The sequence below is a fragment of the Melospiza georgiana genome, chromosome 3 (genome assembly GCF_028018845.1).
Source record: "Melospiza georgiana isolate bMelGeo1 chromosome 3, bMelGeo1.pri, whole genome shotgun sequence".
Taxonomy (NCBI): Eukaryota; Metazoa; Chordata; class Aves; order Passeriformes; family Passerellidae; genus Melospiza; species Melospiza georgiana.
Window position 1 is genome coordinate 77,886,593 of NC_080432.1, and position 23,286 is coordinate 77,909,878.

A 23,286-nucleotide genomic window follows, 5' to 3' on the forward strand; every position below is an offset into this window, starting at 1 on the left:
ATGTCACCAAGAAACAAAAATCCTGTATAAGAAACACCCAAAGAAACTTCACTAAAGTCAAGTTTCCCACTTCCTAAAAGGATACAGTTAATGAAGAGTTGCAATTCCATGGACTAATGATGGGATTGGGCAGGATACACTACTGTTCATTGCCAATTGATGCAGCATGCACCAAAGCAGTATGACATGTATCTTCTTCCTAATGAAAATGTCTGGACCAAGCAAAGAAGCAGAACCGTCAACTGCGTCCATAGCTCTGGAAAAAACACTCCAGATATTGTTACCTTTATTTTAGGTGATGTTATCTGATTTTTCCTCCCTTTGAACCCATCACATGTTACTTGCTTTCTCAGTGTGATTTAGCACTAAGGGCACTGTTATGAAATAAAGATCAAGCCCCTTTTAACTTCTTTGTCTTTCCATGTGTTATTTGAAGAAAGAAAGATTTTTGGATTACTCCAAGAATTTTACTTCTTAGAAAACTATTTTTTGCATGTGGGATACATATGTAATAAGCATTGTATTTGTGAAATCAGCAAAAATAAAAAAAAAAAAAACCAAACAGTTTTTGGACTGAGAATAATTTCCCTGAAGCTTTCTTTGAAAAACAGGAGTGTGCAGTGAAAACCCATCCATTTCAAGATTTCCCCAGCTAGTGAGACACAAAAGGCATCAGAGGAAAACCAGTGTATCAGTGGGACCATGCTTCTCTTGGCAGGCCTAAACAGTCCCAAAGAGTGCAGAACAGACGAGGGAAACTACAAATGGGAACAGTCAATGCTAAAAGCAGGTTCTGCATTTAAAGTGAGAGCTAATCATCTAAAAGTCATGGTCAGGCTTGTTTACAGTGAAAACTCTCTGCAGCAGTCCTCCATCCTTTACTGACAGAACACAAAAAGGGACAAAGTCTGATGGAACTGGAACAAGCTTCTTCTCCTGCATGGGGCCTCTGCTCTGCCCCGTAGCACACCCAGCGCGTACCCAGCTCACTCTGGGCAGCTGGGCTGGGCAGAGACACACACAGGCAACACTCCCCATCCACAGGAACAGCTCCAGGAGCTGTGCTGCTGGGAGCAGCCATCTCCTGGGGCAGGCAGGGCTGCTGGCAGGAGTACTGAGCACACACACTAAATCCTGGGCATCTGAGGGAAAGACACCCTTTGGTGTAACCTCTGGGATGTGGGCACAGCTCAACAGCTCCTGTGCCACTCCACACTCACTCATTGTGCCTGCACTCTCTGGATGTCTGTCCTTCAGCAGCTGCACTGGCACACACTACAGCCATCTCCTCTGCCAAAGAGGGTACCAAACAGCAAGGAGAGCAGGCACTTCTCTCCCTGCTCACAGCTTTCCCTGAAGGTTTGAAGGCCTCTGCCACATTTCCTCCCAGTGCAGCATTGAACAGTGAATTTAACTTACCATTTTCTGACCTCACCACAGTTTTCCATCAGTTAATGTGACGGAAAGATATAAAGAAGATGGAAGATCTTTCTTTAACAAAAATTCTATGATTCTATGAATCATAGAATCACAAAATTATAGAAGGATTTGGATTGGAAGGGACCTTGAAGATGTCCATGTTCCAAGCCCCCTGCCATGGGCAGAAACAGTTTCCACTAGACCAGGTTGTTCAAAGCTCCAACCAACCTGCCTGGAACACTTCCAGGGATGGAGCATCCATAGCTTCTCTGGGCAACCTGCCTTACCACTCTCACAGGGAGCAATTTCTTCCTACTGTCCGATCTAACCCTGCACTCCTCCAGTTTAAAGCCCTTACCCCTTGTCCCATCACCACATGCCCTTATGAAAAGTCCCCCTCCAGCTCTCCTGTAGACCTCTTTAGACACTGAAATGCTGCCACAAGCTCACCCCAGAGCTTTCTCTTTTCCATTCTGAGCAATCCCAATTTTCTAATTTTCTCAACCTTTCTTCAGAGGAGAGGTGTTTCTTTCCTCTAATCACCTTTGTGGCCTCCTCTGGACTTGCTTCAATAATTCAATGGACTTCCTGTGATGTGGGCCCCAGAGCTGGATGCAGTATTCCAGGTGGTGTCTCATCAGAGGGGAGTAGAGGAAAGACAAGGGGCAAGGAACACAAGTTACACTGGGAAAAGTTTCATCTCAATAAAGAAAGAAATTTTTTACAGTAGGAACAAACTCCACAGAGACATGGGAGGGTCACCAGAGATTTTCAAGACGTGACTGGGTGCTAAATAATCTCACCTAGGCTCCCTTTCCCACAAAAGGCTGGACCAGTTTGGAGGGCTCTCCTAAGCTGGGGTGTTCTATGAGTCTAAATTGTTCTGTGAGTTTAAACATTGCTTGTACCTGCCACATGTGTACTTCAACATGCAAATTCCCACTAACAGTCTTCTAGAGGAAGACTTTTTAAATTCCTCTCGTTCCATAAATATTTAAAGATACCTATGCTTTCAAGTATGTGAATGAGTGTCTTTTAAGCAGTAACATGAAAGGACGCGTGAACAGAACCTTTCACAAATAAACAATGCTGATAACAGCCAGAAAGTGCCTCCTTGGGCTGGCAATCCAAAGTCTAATTCACAAACTGTTATTTGCAATGATGCAGTATCAATAGATACAAACATGAAATGTAGGTAATGTGAACTGACATTATATAGTTCTTAAATTGTGCTTAGTTTATACCTTTAATTAAAGAATGAGGTAGACAGAAATAAATTAGGTTACTACAATGTAAGCAATAAGATAATCTAGAATATATTATTAACTCTTTTTCAGGTATTGCTTTAAATTTCACTTCTCCAGGTCTAAATTCGCCCTGCCTTTCTTTTTTTCCTCAGATAAACCTGTCTAGTAGAAGAAAAAATGCACATATATTCCACAGAGATTGAGGATTACCTCATCTGCAACAGGGCTTTTTAATTGATGGGATGTTTTGCCTTTTTTATTTCTTTGTTTGTTATTAATTATTTAAGCTATTAAGAAAAAATATTATACCTAATTGTAATTTTCCTGTTTATCACAGTAACAAAGACAGATTATGCTTAGCTAAATTTCATTTACAGCACATAAAGGTCAGTTGTTTATCAATATTTCTCAATTATGTCCAATATTTTCCTTCCTTTTAATTGTTTATTCAAAAGGCATTACCTATACCCTGTCGTTAAGGCAAATTAATGAATGGTCTGATTTTAATCAACATTTCTGTTAATGACAGAAGTCATTATATCTCACTAACCTAAAAGAAAACATGTTTTCTGTGTTGCCATGGGGTGGTGCAGACCACGTTCTTTGACATTGCTGTGTTTGTCTTTCCTCAGTCACAGCTCTGAATGAGGCTGCTTTAGAAGGCAGGATACAAAAATATGTAATCTATTGATATACTGCTCTATAGAAACTTCTTTTTATTATAAAAATGTTATGTTGTTGTAGAAATTGAAGGTTATTGTTCGACTCTAAAAGATACCACATTGCATCTGTTGATGAAACACATTGTTGAAATCTATTTCCTCTGATTACTTGTTTGTTAAATTATTATCCTTGTGAATCAAAGACAAATACTCTCTTGCTAATAGTAAAAATCTAGTGTCTGGTCTCACAAATTCAGCATGTCTGCATATCTACAGCAAGAATGTTCTGTCAAATCATTGGAAGGGAGAGCTGGCAAGCTTTAGAAGAGAGGTCTGTAGTACAGAGGGAACTGCTGATCTGCATTGATATCAAAAAGAAAAAAGCTGGTCAGCAAACTCCCTATGGGAACAGCTGAGCTGAATCTTCCTTTTTAAACATTCATTGGATTTTTTCCCCCCCAGTTACAAGCCCTTTTTTTTCACATTAGGGGTTTCTCATTAGCGCTGCCCTCCAGCAAATCACGCGGAGAATCAGCCGCAGCCTCCTCTTCCCCTGCTCTCCAGAGCAGGGGGATCAGTGAAACCAGTGTCACATCCATCACACATTGTATGGTCAAGCACATGTGATGGCCACACAATTTCAGCATGTGACCTGGAAATTTCAATACAACAGCAAGTGCTATAGCCAGTGAGAGACACAGCTTCTGTTATTTACTTGGGTTTTTGGGGTTTTTTTCCAAAGGAAAAAAAGGGTTGCTGCCTGTTCAAGTGCTTTTTGTCCTCCAGTTTTCAGACCACCTTCACAATATCACACACACTTGATTCAACAAAAGTAGATGAGATGTGAACCCTCACAGAGCTGGATGCCAGCTGTCAGAGGAGCTGCATTGCAATTATGCTGCCCTGCAACCAAAACTTTCTGCAGGAAAGGTGTGGAGGCTGGCAGCATCTCTGACAGGGTTATTTCAAGCAATTCAAATAAAAAAAGGAGCACCATTTTTATCTTTCAAGTTTCTATTTGATACCTCATCACAACTTTACCACTTTCTTGCATGGCTTTTATTTAATCACAAAATTAATGTGAAACCATTAACTTTTCATACAGTCAAAATGTACAGTACTTCAGGTATGGAGACTGGTGAAAGAACCAGTGATGTAATGTGTTTTCAAAAAAATGTAAAAACATGTATTTCCATGACTTAGAAAAAACAAAAGCCAGGAGAATGCACCCAGTCTTCACTTTGCCCACAAGACCTCCAATTTTTTTCTTAATGCTTCCAGAACTGCTCCTATCAGTTTCTTTAATCTGTGATTCTTTAATCTGTTCTCAGTGGTTTCTTTCCCCTATGGACACAGAAACTCACTTGAAACTTTGACTAATGAAAGACCTTTACCTCTATTTGACTTGCATGTATCAAAACCTGAGATGAGGAACCTCACAGCTTCAGCTTTCTGTGCACATAGAAGGAGGTTTAGTGGTTTCTTGAAGTTATGTTAAATGAAAGGTGGTCACATACAACCCACTGTTCCTCTGCTCTAAACTCTCTACACAAGGACATGCCTTACTGCCAGCATGAATAATCACATTTTTACTCCTTTAAAAAAAATACCTAATCATTCCATACATGAACTCCAGGTGTGCTTACACAGATCTGTGCAGATACCAGGAAAACTTACCAACAAATAGACCATGGAAATGGTCTTTCCTTTAATTGACTTCCTCCTCTGATTCTACATACCATTGTCAGAAAAAGATCATTGTAAGACAGTTCTGCCAGCAGGCATGTGTTTCTGCAGAATCACTCCTCACCCCCATTTTCCGTTTAGCTTCTCTCAAAGTAAGCTGACTGGATAAGAGCTGGGCAGATCATTTTCTCAAGGTTACACATTAGAAACTTCTCCATGTCACCACCTGCTTTACCTCTGTGAGGGATGAGGTCCCAGCCTAAGAAAATTCATGGATCTCTCCTGCAGGAAAACCTCTGCTTTTGCATGTCACCTGCCAAAATATGCAAAGCGGGCACAGGAGGCCAAAACCTCTGCTCTTGTAATGGGCACAGCTCCACTGAATTTATGAGATTTTGCAAATTTATGTTAGTAAAAAGTTTGGCTCTGGATGAATATTGCCAGTAGAGGCAGGAGCTCTGGATAGTGAGAGCTCTGTTGACTTCAAACCCACATACAGAGACTGTGGATACTGTAGGACTTGGTTTGCACACCACAGGTATGTAATAAGTTAAAAGAACAGTAACTGAAAGTCTGATAATAAATCAGACACAAGATAGCCTCTCACAGTATAAATGTGCAGCATGCAACACTTCTACAAAATGCTGATCTGCAAACTTTATTAACATTGCTCTATTTCCTCACTGCCCTGAAGCAGAACAGGAAAGTATGGTCAATCTTACATTCATAGGATGGGAGGAGGAAGGGAAAGAGTGGAATTTATCTCTGCTTTTGGGATAATTCACATTAGCAGCCACCAAAAAAAGCGGATCAACAACTTCAACATTGCACATCCCCTGCTCCCTGCCTCCCAGATTTGCTTCAAACCCATCTCAAACCTTCTTCCTCAATGTACTTTGAGTCCACAGGGACCAAGAACAAAGTAAAGACTATTGCCATCCAGCTCTCCTATAATAAGCACTTACTGCTGACTCCTTTCCTTTTCTGGTGGCTGTTGTTGAGATATGAAAACTGCCAGAGGTAATTGGAAGTGTGATGTACTGCTCAGCCTCACAGTGATCTAAGAGCTGAGAACATCAGCATCATAGCTTTATAGCCTGTCTCCTGGTGTCTATAAATCCCAGCTTTTACTACCTTTGTTTTCATCATGCCAATCAAAGGCATGATTGCCCAAGGAATAAATTACTAGACAAATTGCTATATGGAAACATCTCTGTCTCCTTGACAGTGCCTCTCTTCTTATGACATTGTATGTGTACTCTGCACGAACATTATGCAAGGTGTTGCAGAAATAATCCAGATTTCTGTGTGATGCCATAATATAGAAAAAGGATAACCTCTAGAAAGTGCAACATGAGTGTAATATGGAGATGGATAGAACAATGTATTGGAGCAAGGAGAGCTAATCAATTTGTGGAGTTGTAAAAGGGTGAGGGCAGTCTGCCTCATAACACAGCTTGATGGTTTTGATAAGAAAGCAAGTACTGGCAGAAAAGATTACAATTGTTAGTATATAACAGGCTTAGTGGAAGACATTATGGATTGGGGAGGATGTGTGTGTATGATACACTGTAAATGCAGTACAGGCAAGTTGAAGTTAAAACAGTTTCAAGGAAATTTAATATCTAGATCTAAGTAACTGCAATAACTTCAGAATCTTTTCATTCCCTCTGGGGGACGCAATTTTATCTGCTGTGTAAAACTGTCTCTAACAGTATTCAAAACATCCTTCTTGAATTGTTATTAAACCTTCCACAGGCCTACATCAGGGTTGTTTTCAAACCCATTAGGATAAATATGACATGCATTACCAGAGCAGTCCAAAAGTTAAGCTTCTACATAGCTTCTAAAACAAGTCCATGGGAGCAGGTGCTGGTGTCCAAGGGAGTGCTCAGCGTACCCTCTGCATCTGGTACAGCTGACATGCAAGAAGGCTGCAAAATGTACTGCAAGTCAGAGTAAGACAACAAACAGAAACTGAAGATCATTTCACAAGTTTGGGCCATCTGGGAATCAACACACACATTTCTGATAATATTAAGTGTGACTGATCTCTGGTACTTCCTGAAATAGGTGGGTTTGGATATCAAATTGATCCACTTATAAACTCCTGTGTCTTTTACTTGACTCAGTTTTTTAAGAGTATCCTCTGGGGAACAGTTTTCATGTACTAGCCTGAGCATTTTCATGGTTATTGAAAGCTTGAGTTGCCATGCTCTCAGTTGAGATGGAGATAAGTCAAGCCCTTTCTGTGTGCCTCTGCTTTAAAAGCTATGACTTAATGAAAAAGGTGGCTCCACACTTACAATTTGGAAAGCACTCCAGGCTTTCTGCAAGCACTTGAGGTGTCCTAAGATCATATCTAACAAATTGAGTTCCTTGGGGTACTTTGATGTAGCAATACTTAGCTTTCAGGGTTTTCAGTGGAGGCAGGTATTTAGGCATCTCTCTGCATCAATACAGAACCACTCTGGGCATGCAAAGAGCCAGATCTTAAAGTTACCAAAGAAGCAGCAACCTGATAGGCTAAAACATGTTTTCATGCCCCCAGATTGTGCTCTGAGCAACAAGGGAAGGGATAATAGATGTCCACAACATTTTAGATTTGTAGACAGTTAGATGTGAGTTCCTTGCATTGTTCCATTGAACTGAGTTGTCTTTGGATTGCACTGCTGGTGCTTAAAAAGGGTGACTTGGACTTTATCCTTAGCAAAGGACCTACACTGAAATGACTGAAACATAAATAGTGCATTGATTTTCAATCTAAATTCTGTCACCTAATTTGTAAGGGAGGTATTTTAGCTGTTTGTTGGGTTTGTTTTTTTTTTAAAGTGGAAAATTATGTGTTTCTGGGCTTCACAGTACTTTGCTTTCATCTTATTATGAAACTGCCACATTCTCTGATAGTAATTATAGAGTACAGGAGGATTTGAAATAATCAGAAGCATGTCCAAAAGTAAAGGTTAGGTACCACATTCATTTCTGATTTGTGCCTACATGTTCTCACTCACTGTGATTCTGAAGGCATTTGGAGAAAGATATGTAGGAAGGTTTATTAGAAAATCCTGTTTTCCCAGATCAAAGCCAAAAGAAAATCTTAAAATATAGGAAAATTTGGGCGTGAAACACTCAACAAAAGTAGGGCACCATTTTCAGGTTTTTTTGTGGAACCATGATGAAATAATATAGAATATTAAAAAACAAAAGGATGGAGTAAAAACTAGAAACTGTGATAGTCCTAAGAGTTTAAATCTACTTGGCAAACAAAGCTGTTGAATGCTAAGAGTTTTTTGGTGAAGCTGAAATCAAAGCATTTGCAATAAAGGTGTATTTTTACTGTTAAGCTTTGGCTTTCTGCTGAGACCAGTGTAATGGGGTTTTTTGCCTAAAAGCACCACAAGCACTGCACACTTGCATGTTAGTTTTGCACGATGGAGCAGAGATGTCGTGGAAAAAGGGATATGCTGCAAAACTGAGATCCTACCAAAATGGTCCATGTACCACCACTATAAAAATACTGCAAAATTTCTCATTTACTCAAGTGACAATTTCAAAAAGTCTTACATTTTCTCCATCAAAAAAGCCCTGATGTACATCCTATTAATATAAAATCCCCCAGAACTGACTTGAAGGGCTCAATTCTCAGCCCACTGTGTACACAGGGATAACTCCCACAGCCTTCAGGCAGACCTTGATTTGTGGCAGGTAGCAATAGCTTCTTGGGTCTCAGTCCTGAAAGAATTTGAACATTTTTTGCTATGTGCCAGCAAGCATTTTGGCCTTACAGGTAGAGCTCCTGCAGGATCAAGCCTTCCAGGACAGAGAGTTCCTTTCTCTTGAGAGTTGTTTCCTTCTTCAAAAATCAGATTCTAGGAAAAGTTTTCCTCATCTTCTGTTTTCCACTTTTAAGAAAGTGGAAAAGGTCTTCATTTCATACAACGACACACTTAGACCAATGCTGAATAATTCCCTGAGCTGCTTCTGTTTCATCTTTAAATGAAATAAGGTGTTTGGCCACATTTCAGAAAATGTGTCATTTGATTCAACATCTTAATGCATTACCTCATACTTGTCCCATTCTCATTGTATCTTTGGGCTCGTCACTTAGAAGCTCATTCTTATTAGGGCATAAAATGAATTTAAAATGCAGCAGGTATTCCCAGTGACTCCATATGTATCCCAGAAAATAAGGACAGCTATGGGAAAAGGTGACCCTGTATTCATTTCGTGACTGGAAAAAAATCTTGACAAGATTCGAGTTCCTACCTGTTCTTTCTTTCAAGCTACACAGGAAAAAAAACTGAGCTCTGCTGTAATTCTGATGTGGAAGAGGTCTAAAAATGGATATGACATTGTTTGTGCCCTCTGACAGCTCTCCTGATCCACCACTCCTCTCTCTCCCCCTCAGTTTAAAAGGAGAACATGGATGATTTCAGCTAACAAATTCCCTGCCGAGGCACAGGCAATGCCCTGAACTCTCCTGCCTGCTTCCCTTTCACACTGTAACTTTTGATCTGTTGACATAATACACTAAAGGCCATGCTCACTGCATTGCTGGCTCCAGGATCTGCATCTTCTGCAAGTGGGGGGTCACAGGTCTGGCCAGATGAAGCTTTGATACGTGCTTGTTGGTGGCTTTGGGAGATGGGGTTTAATGACCCCAGTCATCCTGCTCAGTCCACTATTTATACTTGCTGTGAGTGAATCACACAAAAGAAGCAATTCAGTTTGCTTTTCTCTTCGAGGCTTTTAGTGGCTGTAAAATCCAAGTATATGAGATTTATGTGGATTTAAGCTTTATTCTATACTAAGTAATCAGATCTGGAAAAGTGTTAAAAACAATATTACATTGTCTGGGCATGATTCAATGAATCCTCAAACCCGGATTCTGATGCCAGAGGCACTTGTGAATATTTAGCATAAACCTCATTCACATTCCTTGAATTCATAGTTTTCTTCTATATCTGCTTCTTATTCAGCTAAAGAAACTCAGGATTTTCCAACACTGCTTTTCAGTTATGGAAGAAATATACTCTTAATTAGCTTTGATCCTGCAAAACATTAACTGGTGCTCCTTTATTTTATTAACTCTAATGCAAACTTCAGGTAAGTAAGGTGTAAAATACATTGAACACTAACTAGTGCTACTCAGTTATTTAAAAATAATGTAAAGAGGCACTAGGCTTGTTTTAGAACAAGTAGCAATTAAGTATTCAATGATTTCCCAAGACAGACAATTTCCAGAATCTTAAAAATGTTTCTATTATTCACTTTTCCACTTAAATTGAAGGAGCCTGATTCTTTTGTGGTTTTATATATAAAATATCCAGATTGTATCTTTGAAGAAATCAGTACCCTAGCTTTTGCACATATAATTTTTTAGCAGGGACTGCACTTTTTGAAAGCTGCAGTTGAGCTGTTATATAATACATCTAACAGCTTGCACTGAAGTCAGACTTCTTCATAAAAACTGCATTCATTTTACTTAATGACAACTTTGCACTCTGATCTAATTATGGGATCCTAAACATATTCTGGTTTGCTTGGCAGGGCTGTGACAGCAGTGGGGGCTGCAGGGGTGGCTTCTCTGAGCAGCAGCTAGAAGTTGGCAGAGCCAATGCCAGCTGTGTCCAAGATGGACCTGCTGCTGGCCAAGGCTGAGCCCAGCAGTGGCAGTGGTGGCACCCCTGGGATAACACAGGTAAGCAGGGAGGAAAAAAGCAACCCTGGGCAACAGAGACTGCAGCCAGAGGGAGGAGTGAGAACGTGTGAGAGGAGCAACTCTGCACACACCAAGGGCAGTGCAGAAGGAAAGGGAGGAGGTGCTTCATGGGCCAGAGCAGAGATTCCCCTGCAGCCCATGGTGCAGACCATGATGAGACAGAATGTCCCTCTGCAGCCCATGGAGGTTCATGTGGAGCAGAGATTCACCTGCAGGCTGTGCAGAACCCCGTGCTGGAGCACTGCCCAAAGGAGGCTGTGATCCCATGGAAGCCCTGTGGTAGAGCTGCTGGCAGGACCTGTGGAGCCATGGAAAAAGAATCCCAAGCTGGAGCAGGTTTGCTGGCATGACTTGTAAGCCTGGAGGGGACCCTCTCTGAAGGTGCTGGTTCCTGAAGGGCTGCACCTGTGAAAGGGATCTGTGCTGGGGCAGTTTGTGAAGAACCACAGCCTGTAGAAAGGACGCACAGTGGAGAAGTTGGTGGAGAAGTGTCTCCTCTGGGAGGGATGCTGCACTGGAGTAGGGGGAAAATGTGAGTGATTCAACTGGTAATAAATTAAACTAACTTGCCCAAGCTGAGTCTGTCTTGCTTGTGATGGTAACTGGTGAGTGATCTGTCCCTGTCCTTATCATGACCCCCAGAACTTCCCTTATATTCCATCTCCCCTGGTTCAGCTGTGGAGGAGGGTTATAGAGTGGCGCCTGGTGTCCAGATAGGGTCAGTCCACCCTAGACCTTTAGAAACTCAGATCTAATTAAGGAACCCTAAAAGAAGTGCTTGTGTTTTCTTCAAGTACAATACAAAGTGAGAAAAATATTTCAGCCAATCTGAAAATATTTCCTCAAAAGATTAAATTACATAGATAATGACAAAATGTGGTTATGAATGGCTTAGCACAGAGAAATAAAATGAAAGTCAGAATGTTTTTTGTACAGTTTGGAAAATATTGAATAATTAAAATAGTCCAATATGAAAAAATGTGTCTTATGAGTCAGCATTAAAAGGTACACAGAAGTCAGAGGCAGCAATTAGCTATTGTTCACTGAAGCCAATGGATACTGCACCACCGACCCCTCTGGACCTATAACCTTACCTCAAAAGAGGAAATGCTTTGAGTCCTTACCTGTACACTGGTAAGAGTTGTGTATTGATAAGCTTTGACTACCAGGTAATTGGCTTCTATATCTATTATCCCCAGGATCATGTACTTCCACCATCTCCTCTTCAAAATTGCCAGCAAGTTTTCTTCTCCTGTGGAAGTAAACAAGAACAATTATGTAAGAGTGAGGTTTACATGCCCCAAATACCTGCCTGTCCAGAAAAATTATCTAGATCTCTTGCATTTACACTAAGCAGTTGAAAGCCAGAATATACAAAAAGGTGCTGCAAGGAAGTGAAAACTAACACACCTTATTTGTCTAGCAGATATTACAAGAGCCAGCTTGCCAAAGTAATATATACACATATATGTGCACATATAAAGTGCTAAAGAATAGAGTAGTTATGCTTTTTATACTTTATAAACATAAAGTATAATTATATACAATAATATAATTATAAATATTTATAAATGTAAATAGAATGCATTTACACTTTCCATATACACTGATAAAAGGTTGTATGCTGCACATATGATGCAACAGGTTTTTGCCAGGGTGAGAGATCAGCAGTATTTTTAAATATGATGGAATATTAGAGCAGGAGAGTTACAGGATCATATGGGCATAGGAGAGATCCTGCTCCAAGGATGATTATTCTCATCCTAGAGGTTCAAAGTATCAGACTTGTTTTGTGAAAGGCTGCATTGAGACATATTTTGGGTGGCAGTTGCTCTGCTCCCAGAATCTTTCTTCTAAAGCAGGCAGGTTTGCTGCCTTCCATGGGAACCCTGTCAATCACCCAGTATTTAATCCTCACCACTTGAAAAATGACACTACAATACAGTCTGCAGATCAAACCCACAACTTTCAAAAGGTCAAAGCATTCCTCATGGTAGACTAGGGATTGTTGTTCTCCATTCAAAAGCAAACAGCTCATTAATTAGGGTGGGCAAACCTATGACTTATTTGCATTACAGTAAGTTCCACACATGATGAGACTTCTCTGTGAAAGGGGCAGACTGTGACTGAACACGGGAGGACTGGAGGTCTTTCAGAGTCTGTAGCCTAGAAAGGAATCTAACTGGGGATTGGGGATTACTTGTCTTGCCAAAGTACTAAAAATGGTATTTGAACTGTCTTGGAACTTTCAAAGCAAGCTCCACTATTCTGAGATTTTTTCATATTTCTGTAGCTTTTCTAATGGCCTGTGATCACCAAAATGGGTGATGGAAAACACAAAAGAAAAGGATAATTTTTGTCCATTGCCACCAGGCCTTGCTCAGACTTCCCAATTCTCCTTCATAACCTTCCTTCATCCCAAGAGTGTTCACTCTCTGGTTCAAATGGACCTGGTGATATATGGGCTGCTATAACCATGGCAGAAACAGCAGGCTCTCTATAGCACAGGCATCTCAGATCTTATAAGACTCAAACACACTAAAACAGATAACTACTTCAAAAGTTAATTCAAAAATCATAGCTGCGAAAGCTTGGCCCTGATAGAGTGACTTGAATGGGTTCACCTGAATTAAGCATCTGAATAATTCCATGTTTGTTCATTAACAGATTAATCACACATACACTCATTCAGTGGGATATTATTAGGCAACAGCCTAATTATTTGTTACAGCAATAATGACATTGAGTGCAAAACTGTAAATGCTAGAAGTCTCCTTTCCCTCCTCCTTCCCCTCCTTCCTTGCCTCCCTCCTTTCTCCTCTTTCCCTCTCTTTCTTTCAGTAAGCAGCAGAAAAACAGCAGAAACAAGGTGGTGAGTAGAGTAATATTTAAGACAATGAATAATGAGTAAATACATTTAATCATACCACACTTCCCTGTTACACTTACTAAATCCTGTCCTTCAGACATAATTATGACTACATTTATGTACTTTTATGATGATTTGAGCATGTAGGTACTGAAACTGTATCTCAAATTTTTATACTGCCCAGAAAATGCCTTTAAAGCATCAACTGGAAAACAGCAATGCAATGGAAAGATGTGGTTAAAGTTGCAGAGTGATTTTTCATTTTAACTGTAAAGATAAAGCCAAAAAAATCGAAGAGATCAAACTGCAGTCTCTATGCCAACAGTGGAAATCCCACCTGAATCCCTTTTTGTCACAATAGGACCTTGATGTTATCTACAAAAGCAGAGAGAAGCAGCAGGCCCAAGAGCTGCACTGGCAGTAGGTTGCCTGAGCCAGGACTGGACACAACTTAAGATCTCTTGGTGCCTTTGGCTTGCCAGTGCTTTCTTCCATTTCCAGATCACCGCATTGCTCAGACGTGACCAACTAAGTCAGCTTTAAAAATAAATGTATGGCTATGACTCCTGGCTAATGGGCAAAGTGAGAGTTTCCAGTGATGGGAATTAACTCTTCTACAATTTAAACTGGCACACACAGTTCTCTCTTTTTGCTTTCTTGATTTTTTTCCTTTGCTCTTGATGAAAATAAGAAAAATACTTGATATACGGTAACTTATCTTTGATATAGATCTCTGAGACAGTCCAAACTGCAAAAGAGCAGTTTCTGCTGAGAATGCTGGGCAGAGCAAAAAGCTCAGGAATCACTTCCAAAGTGGGAGACCTTGTGGGGAGATAGGCAGCAGGAAGATGATAATCTGCAGTGACTCAGTCCAGTGCTATGGGCAGATCAAGGCAGAGGCAGGGGAGTCCTGGTTTTGACAGGTGGCTGAAATGGAGTCACCACACTCAAATGTCCCAGTTTAGCAGAAAACACCCAGTAAAAGGCAACAGTGGAAGATAACCCGGAGAAGGTGTGGGGCTGCCAGCAGGACAGGACCTCAGAACAGCAATCACAGATTGCAAACGCAGTGAATTCAGAAAACAAACAGAATGGAAATGGGAGTCAAGGAGATAAGTGGGAAGCCTTGACTTGTGAAAACTAAAAGGAGAAGCACAAAGAATCAAGAGCTTTATTCTAATACTCACATCCTGAATAGAAATAAACATTACATTTGTGTAAAAACAATGATGGGAACACAACCATCACACTTTATTAAAAACATAGCAAAAAGAGACAATCTGAGTTTTAAAAAATATATTTCCCTCAATGACAACTCAAAGAAACTTAATTATTCATGTCTTTTGAGTTGTAAGCATAGTAGACCAGAAGGAACAAATGTAGATGTCTACACCTGAACCAACTAGTAAAGAATTTTAAAGGGTTTTTTCCAGCTTTTTAAAAAATATGATTTGATTAGAATGAGATACAGTAGAAAGAGAGATTATTTCAGATCATGTCTTTTTGTTATTACTGCAATACATCTGTGACTAGGAGTTTCAGCCAGTCATATAAACAAATATTAAACCATAAAGTGTGCAGGTTAGCTTAAGGGCAGCATTTCCCATGAGACAAAGCACATATTGATGCCAGTGAACATGCATTTATGTAAGTGCACACAGTAATGCTGTCTCTAGACACTGCCTTCTTTTGATGGAGGTTCTCCTTCAAAAAGCAACCCCCAGCTTCTTTCAGCACTTGAGCTTCTGAAAATGTAAGTCTTCATATTCAGTCTAATTCAAATGTAATGTCGATTTAAAAGTAAGTTGCCTGTTAAGAATGTTTCAAGATTCAGAAGTCCAGCATAGTCTTATTGCAGAGAAATAAAAACCTTCTCTTCTTGCTCTTTCTAGAATGATAATGTAAGTTTTAATTTTTTTACTAATTTTGCAGTGAGACACACTTGACAGATATATATACAAATGAGGTCTTAGTGTTTGGAAAAAAGCTACAGCTTTGCATCTGTTGGCTTGAATTAAATATCAACAAATAAGCTGCTTTGTAGAAAAGATGGTTTTATATCTTGTAATAAGGATTTACCCCTGGGGGGGTCACAAAATTAAAAATAAATTAGAGAGAAAATTGGAAGAGGCTTTAGCTGTGCAGTGTCTACCAAATATACAAATACACATGTACAAAACCCTTTTTACGTTCATTCACACAGCCACAGAGGTACAATAAAAAACCCCAACAACCATTAAGACAGCAAATTCCCAATTATTTGTGTATGGGCTTGGGACACAGGTAGAATAACAGCACTGCTAGACCAGAAAATCAGCAAATTGCTTCTCTTTCATCCACTGCAGTCTCTCTCTTTTACTTTAGATGACAACTTACTTTTTAGATCAAGATCATCAAAGGAGCTGTGCTCTCCTTCTTCCTTACAGAGTTTAGCAGAGAGATCTAAATGAGTGCAGGAGACTTGCAAGGAAGGGGGAGGCTGCCAGGCACTCTGGTCCTCCCCTGCCTCTCACAAGAGTGCCAGAGTCAAGTGCTGAGTGGTAAAGAAGCAAAAGTCTCACAAAGGATGAAGATTATACCAGGATTTACTTATTACCTCACTGTTTGAAAAAGAATCTCAAATTACAAATGAAAATTACAGGATAATTGTTTCTTTTGAATTTTTGCCCGTTACAGGCAGTCTTGCAGACACAGAGCTTCCCCAGTACAAACATTATTTCTCTACAGACTTTGCAGACATCCAGCCCTAACCAGCACAGGGGGAAGGAGGCAGTCAAATGGGGTTACACTGTGTAGGGTAACACAGATTTTTTTACAAAGCCAAAAGGCTCCCATGCCTAAACAATAAAATTTGCTAGTCTTCTGCTTGGTCAAGTAGCTGTTTCAGGAGGCTGAAGGCCTGCTGTAGGAGACCTCTGCACAAAAGCTCAAAAGAACAGTTCCTCTTCTGGGTGAGTTTACATCCCCCTGACCCAAAAAGGTTTCCTATTTCCTCACATCCACTTGTATTACTAATGACTACTTTATAGGAATACTGATGCCTAAAAACAAAACACCAACATTGCTAAATTATTTACACAACAGAGAAAATGCACTCTTACAGGAATACTTCACTAGTCTGGCTTCCCAAAGCACCTGAAAATACCCTGTTCCCTCACAGATGATGCTCGCAGGCTGCGCTGCTTTTGTCCTGCACCACGTTTTCAGCAAGCCTTTGGGAGACTAGATGGCATCATTTCCCTTCGCCTCCTCAGAACATCTGATCTTACCCAACCTGTTCTTATTCACAGCTCCCTCCTGCTCCCTCTCTCACAGTGGGAAAGCTGCGTTGGTGTAACAGCGCTCAGCTGCTGCCGCAACTGGCTCTCACATGCTCCTGCTCCTTGCCCTGTGCCAGCTGGTGCTCGTGGGGCTGTGCGCTGAGCCAGGGTAAAGACCTGCCTGAAACCAAAGATTTGCGATTTTCACATTAATTTTCAGACTGTGTCCTGAGCAGTTTGTGACCAAATCCAAATTACTCTTGTGGGAGGCGAGCACCAAGTAAACAGAACCAGTCAAGGGACAAGTTTCTCCTCTGACACAGGGCAGGCTTAGCTTATTAACATGACATAACACAGCATTCCATTCACTAAATTAAAAGCTCATCTGAAGTGTTTTGACTTGTTATTTCCTTTTAGAGATTTTGCAGAACAGACTGTTTTGACTGTGGATGTAGATCATAATAGTTGAAGTCAGATCTAGGAATTTGAACACGCATTTTTATAAAAAACATGAAAGGATCAATTTTTGGTGCCTTGATTTTGATCTAGCCTAAGCTCTGTTGTTAGATCTTATAATCTTCAGATGTTTTATTTAATGAGATTACTGGTTGTTACTTTAAGGGGTAAATTACAATTTAAGCTACACAGATAAAGTAGCTGATCATGCCTCAGTTTCTCTCCTCCTGCCCACCCACTAGACTACATATGGCTTTCCCTTTGGTGGCAGACACAATGCTTGGTGTCACTACTTGGTGTCATGTTGTTTTATCCCCAGCTAAACTTAGGTAAGCACTTTCCCTGAAATGGCAGTATGTGTCTCGCTCTGTAATGCAGAGGGACACAAGCACACTGAGAAGCTGGAGCCTTCCCCCAAACCTAAGAGTTGATTATATCTTTCTGAATGAAATCTTCAATATTGATATCTGATCTACAATACTCTCAGTCTTAAGTTACCTCTGAGCTAACACTTAGTCTGTCAGCTTTTGGCTCACATTCACACAGCACTACTTCAAAACAGGCTGCTGGACAGACGATCATCGTAGATCTCTTCCAACTGTAATACTCCTTTTCTTTCCTCCCTTCCCTTCCCTTCCCTTCCCTTCCCTTCCCTTCCCTTCCCTTCCCTTCCCTTCCCTTCCCTTCCCTTCCCTTCCCTTCCCTTCCCTTCCCTTCCCTTCCCTTCCCTTCCCTTCCCTTCCCTTCCCTTCCCTTCCCTTCCCTTCCCTTCCCTTCCCTTCCCTTCCCTTCCCTTCCCTTCCCTTCCCTTCCCTTCCCTTCCCTTCCCTTCCCTTCCCTTCCCTTCCCTTCCCCCTACTCCTTTACACTCTCAGCTCTGAAGTCAGGCCCTCTTTCATTGCTCATCCTCTTTTATTTACTATGAAACTACTTACAGCAATACAAAGGTTTTCAGAAGGAAAAAAAAACCCCTCATTTTCAAACTTACTAGGGTGTAAGCCAAAAGATCAAATGAAGGAAATCTGTATATATATCTCTGTATATCATTTATAAATGTGTAATTTGCATTTATGATTTATCCTCCTGGATAAACTTGGGCATCTTAATCATATTCACAAGATTAATTAAAGTCAAATAATCATAAAAGAAATAATATTCATTGTTTAAGGCAGAGGAGTCAGTCTGAATGCATGACTTTTTTTTCCCATCTTTCATAGACTCATTACACAATGTTGGTCCAGCCACCTACCCACTCTGTGACATTTTTCCCAGCAGACAGATATGAATAATGAATTACCTACTTGCTATTCGTGATTCCTACAAATTTTATTTCCCAAAGCATGAGATTTGACTGAGATAGCAAAAAAAAAAGACCCAATGCAAATTTTCATTACTATTAACCATTCAAGAATCAAGCAGACCCAAATGAAATTGAATATGTAGCCTCTCTTTAAAAGACAGTAAGATAAGAATAAGGAAGTCAAGCAGTGTGTATCCTTCTCCATTCTCCATCAGTAATGTCTGAACACACTGATCCAATTTAAATCTAATCTGATAGAGAGTGCGAAGATAATCTTCCTATAGATTTTATAGTTAACTGAGCAGAAGAAAGAAAAACAAACATTGCCACCACCACGTACAGGCTTGGAGGTACTCACACTACTTACTAGGCACCAAAGTTGGGACTCTGCATCTTCTCACACAACAGCTACAAACCTCTAAGAGATCAGGGAATGCCTGTTCTGGGGATCACCAAATTGCTGCCTAGTAGCAGGCACTGGCATGAAATATGAGCAAGGGCTGTACCCAGGATATGGCACACATGAAGGATAACCATTTTTTTTTTACAGGCTATGAAACCTAGAGATATCTACTAAAAGAAGAAACCTCTCTGCTGATGACTACCAAGAGGCCTGTACTATTAAGAGGATTACTATTAATAAGGCTATTGGTGAACATTGAAAAAGGGATTGTTGTTTCTTGTGGTACATACACATTCCAACCCTGAAAATTCTTCTCAGTTTTGCAACAAATTAATTGACGTTGAAAGGAGCATTTTCAAGTAGAATAGGATGGGAAGATGTTGATAAAGAAGCAATGCTGGCAGAATTAAAACTTCATCTGGAGTCAATAATTTAAACCAAAAATATGTAAAATCCTAATAGCCAGCAGTGTTTGATGTCATTACCCAGGGCCAATGGGAGAACTGAAGAGTTCAGAATACATTATGGCTGCCTGGCTCTAGGCATATATGGCTTTATGGATGCTCCATGATCTCTAGAGGTATTCCAGAATTCTTCTGCATTAGATGTCTGCAAGCAGACACTCTCCTCTTGCAGTATTTATTTGTGGTACAGCATCTAGGAGAATTATCCCCCTTCTGGAACTTTCCTGACACCACTGTTGGCGAACTGGAATAAAGTTTGCTAAACTTCCAAATTACATATTAAATATTATCCCCTGGAGGAATATAGAAGCTTTGGGAACTTCTCATCACCATGAGTAAAACCATCACTTTAGAACAACCACAGGTTATTCAAGAAGTGCCACTAATTACACACGACGCAGAGAATACAGGAGCTGCCAATAGTAAAAGCAATTGTGAGGCCAGTCCAGGTCTCCAAGGTGACCAGCAGCAGAAGCCCAGGAGAAGCATGCAAAGCACACCAATCCATTGTGGCTCCTTCATTGTTGGCCACAGCATGAGCACCTTGTTTTATGCATGGCAGTAATTCCACAAGGTTTATTCAAAATGAGTAAACCCAGCTAAGCAGAGAAACTGCAGGCATGAGCATAAAGAAATAGGTGAAACACAATGGCTTCATACAACAGTGAGAGCCAGTGCATTTATTGGCCTGTGCCATGATACTTCCAGGAGTCATACACACCAGAAATCTCAATGTTCCATCTGTAATGATCAAAACTACGAAAAACCCCCATTGTTTATATCCCTTGCAGCATGACTACTGAAGTAGGATACCAAAAGCATAAAACATCACTGAACCATGCTAATTAATTGGCATAAAGCATCACATTGCTACCAGGACAACTAGACATCTACAGGCAATTCTGCTGAAGAAACTTGCTATTCTTTATCACAAAATCCTGAATGAATTCTCAGAATGACCATTAAGATTAGACAGGAAGCTAGATGTATTTTTAGATGACATGTTGGTTGGAGCAGGTGAAATTTTGTTGCATACCTGTTATGTACCTAAATCAACAAGGTCTTGATGTGACCCCTGAAGATTTAGCAATATTAGTATCACATAAACAAATCAGAATTATACATCCATATGTCTATAAAGGAGAAAGAGATGTGGGAAGCAAGAGAAAACCATGGAAAGCAGCCTTTCATCCTGCACTTCTTGCCTGCTGAGCTGGCAGAACCAGACTAGAAAAACTTTACAAAGGGGTCAGGACAGTAATATTTCTCACAAGAAAAATACACATATTCCACGAGTCAAACTCTATAAAATGACAACTTAGTAGATTTACGACGTTGAGAGGTAACAGATGCATAATCAGAGTAGTCAACTTTTGTGTATTTTTTTGCCATCTTTCACAAGCATGGTGGTCATGACCAGCATGTAAGTGCAATCATACCCAGAAGGTGGTGAGAGTTGATGCAATACAGTTCAGGCATTGTTTTTCTCTAGCTAGAACATTAAATGTTAATTGAATGACCAGTGTGTAGCAGTTTACCTTCAGTAAATTGGTCAAAACAGCTCTGTGCCAGGGATCAAAACTCACCTGGTCCTGGTCTTGCATAGAATAATGGCTGGAATACAAAGCAAAACCCAAATCTACCAACAAAAGAAGTGTTGTGTCCCTGCTTAGTGCAGTCTTGAAATCTGAAAAATACAGAATCTAATCACTATAGCTGTGCTACTGAAACAATGAAGAGTTTGAGAGTGAGACTGATAAGATGATACACTAGCAAGCTGGAGGTCTGCAGTCCTCTGAAGTCTGACAAAAGATTACCTTGCAGTGTGATGTGCAAACTGAGAGGTATTCCATCAGTGCTATTATAAATGAGCTATGCACCTGATAGTGCTACTGGTGACTAGAGATTGTGCTCATGCTTAAGGTATCAAAACAGTAATTAACTGAAGATAACATGCATTATCTTTCTGTGGAAGAAAGTGATAGCCAAGAAAGTATGATGGAGAAATCCAGGATCTCATATACCATAAAGTTTGGATCCAGGAATCATACACTAGGAGAGCTAATGCCACTATCCTGCTGCTTAATCGGGAAAAGACTAGTATTACATCTGGCCCTTGTTATCCTACTGCAATAAGAGAAACTCCACTAATTCATCCAGAAACTGAGCTGTGCATCTTGGAAAAGCCAAGCATGGTTTTAGGAAGAGCTTGTTCTAGGGGCAGAATCTGGAGACAGCACATAAGCTGGTACTTCCCAGAATGGTGGTTTGGTGCCCACTGGGGTTCCAATCCCAGGAAAACTAGCAGGGAGGACAAAACGAGATCAGTGTGGGAGGCAGCTACTGGAAGATGCAGCCAATACCCCCATTTTGGTTTCAGAATAAATGCAAGTCGATCACCATGGTATTAAGAACACTCTGAAATAATCAGCTCTTGGTGTCTATCATCCCTGGAAATCACAGTCACTTTCTGCACACTCTTCTGTAATGTGTGTTACTGAATCTTGCAGTGCTCAGCAGGGTGCACTGAAAATTAAACATCTCCCACTCCTCCTCACCAAGAATTCAAGAGAATGTGCATCTGAAAACACTGCTGAGAAGTATAGAAACTTGACACAGCAGCTGTGAGGAGTGATTGCGCCTCTCTTGATTCCAGCTGATTGCCACGAAGCTCAAAAAATCTCCAGTAATAAAAAAGCAGTGATACAATGAAGAAACTTGTAAAAAAATGTTTCCTTTACCTGAATCCTGATTTATAAGCAAATTGCTGAATGTCTCATGTGTTTTACAGGTATTGACTCTGTAACCATTCCACATTAATGAGAAGTAACACTTAACTAGAAATATGTCCAATTCATTTATAGGAGAGGAAATATTAATGTGCTAGGAAGATATTCTGGCTGATAAGAGCAACATGAAATTCTATAATGTGAAACTCAGGGTTAGAATAAAAGGAACTTGCATCCTGTGCAATTAACATCCAAGCAGAAATTCATCAACTGATGAGGTGGCCAATCATTCATGTGTGAATTATGGCCAGGTATCACAAGTGCCCCCTTGCACTGGTTACTTACACACCAACAGAACGTTTACGATCTTGTCATCTGTCATTTCATTCAGGAGCACATCTTTCTATGCTTACAAGCACACATATCTGACTCAGACACATATCCTTTGACATCAATCCAGTTGTGCAAGAGTCATGATTTTTCTTCCTTTCTCCATCCCACAGTTGAGGCCCAGTGGCAGTTCCATCACACAACAACTGTTCAGCACATGAAAGAAGGGAGTCAATGCACCTTCCTTGCATGAGCTGCTAATAAAAGTAACAGAGTGCTGAGGGCTGGGAAGCACAAACAGAGCATTAGCTCAGTTGGTTAGAGCTTAATGCCAATAATTCCAGAGTTCTGGCTCTGGTCCCTGTATGGACCATCCACTTAAGAGCTGGACTCAATAATCCTTCCAGCTTGGAATATTCTGTGACTCTGTGTCTGACTTTTTATATTCTATATATGAGAGTGATGCATCCAATGCTGAGAAATGCATGAGCAAAATTATTCAAGAGAAGGAAACCATTCCAGATGTAGCGGTCACCTTAGCAATCCCATTTCTCAGAAAACCCATCAGCACAGGCAGAATGAAGGTATATCACACAAGATCAGGCAGCCAGAAAGGGTGAACAGGCTGTCTGACCCTCTCAGAGAAAAGATGTGTCAGTGTGGAAGACTCAAACTTCATCATAAAGGCCATGACAGGTAAGTATGAAATCTCGTTTGTCAGCAACAGTAAAACATCTTC

The 23,286-nt window shown here is 40.5% G+C and overlaps 1 protein-coding gene across 1 annotated transcript in view; it reads right to left on the minus strand.

The window, feature by feature from the left end:
* Window positions 1-23,286, minus strand: part of SLC35F1 (solute carrier family 35 member F1) — a 228,740-nt gene that overhangs the window by 36,902 nt on the left and 168,552 nt on the right. The window contains exon 3 of the mRNA XM_058021134.1: window positions 11,861-11,988. Within this exon, the coding sequence (XP_057877117.1) occupies window positions 11,861-11,988 (128 nt within the window). The remainder of the gene's footprint in view (window positions 1-11,860; window positions 11,989-23,286) is intronic.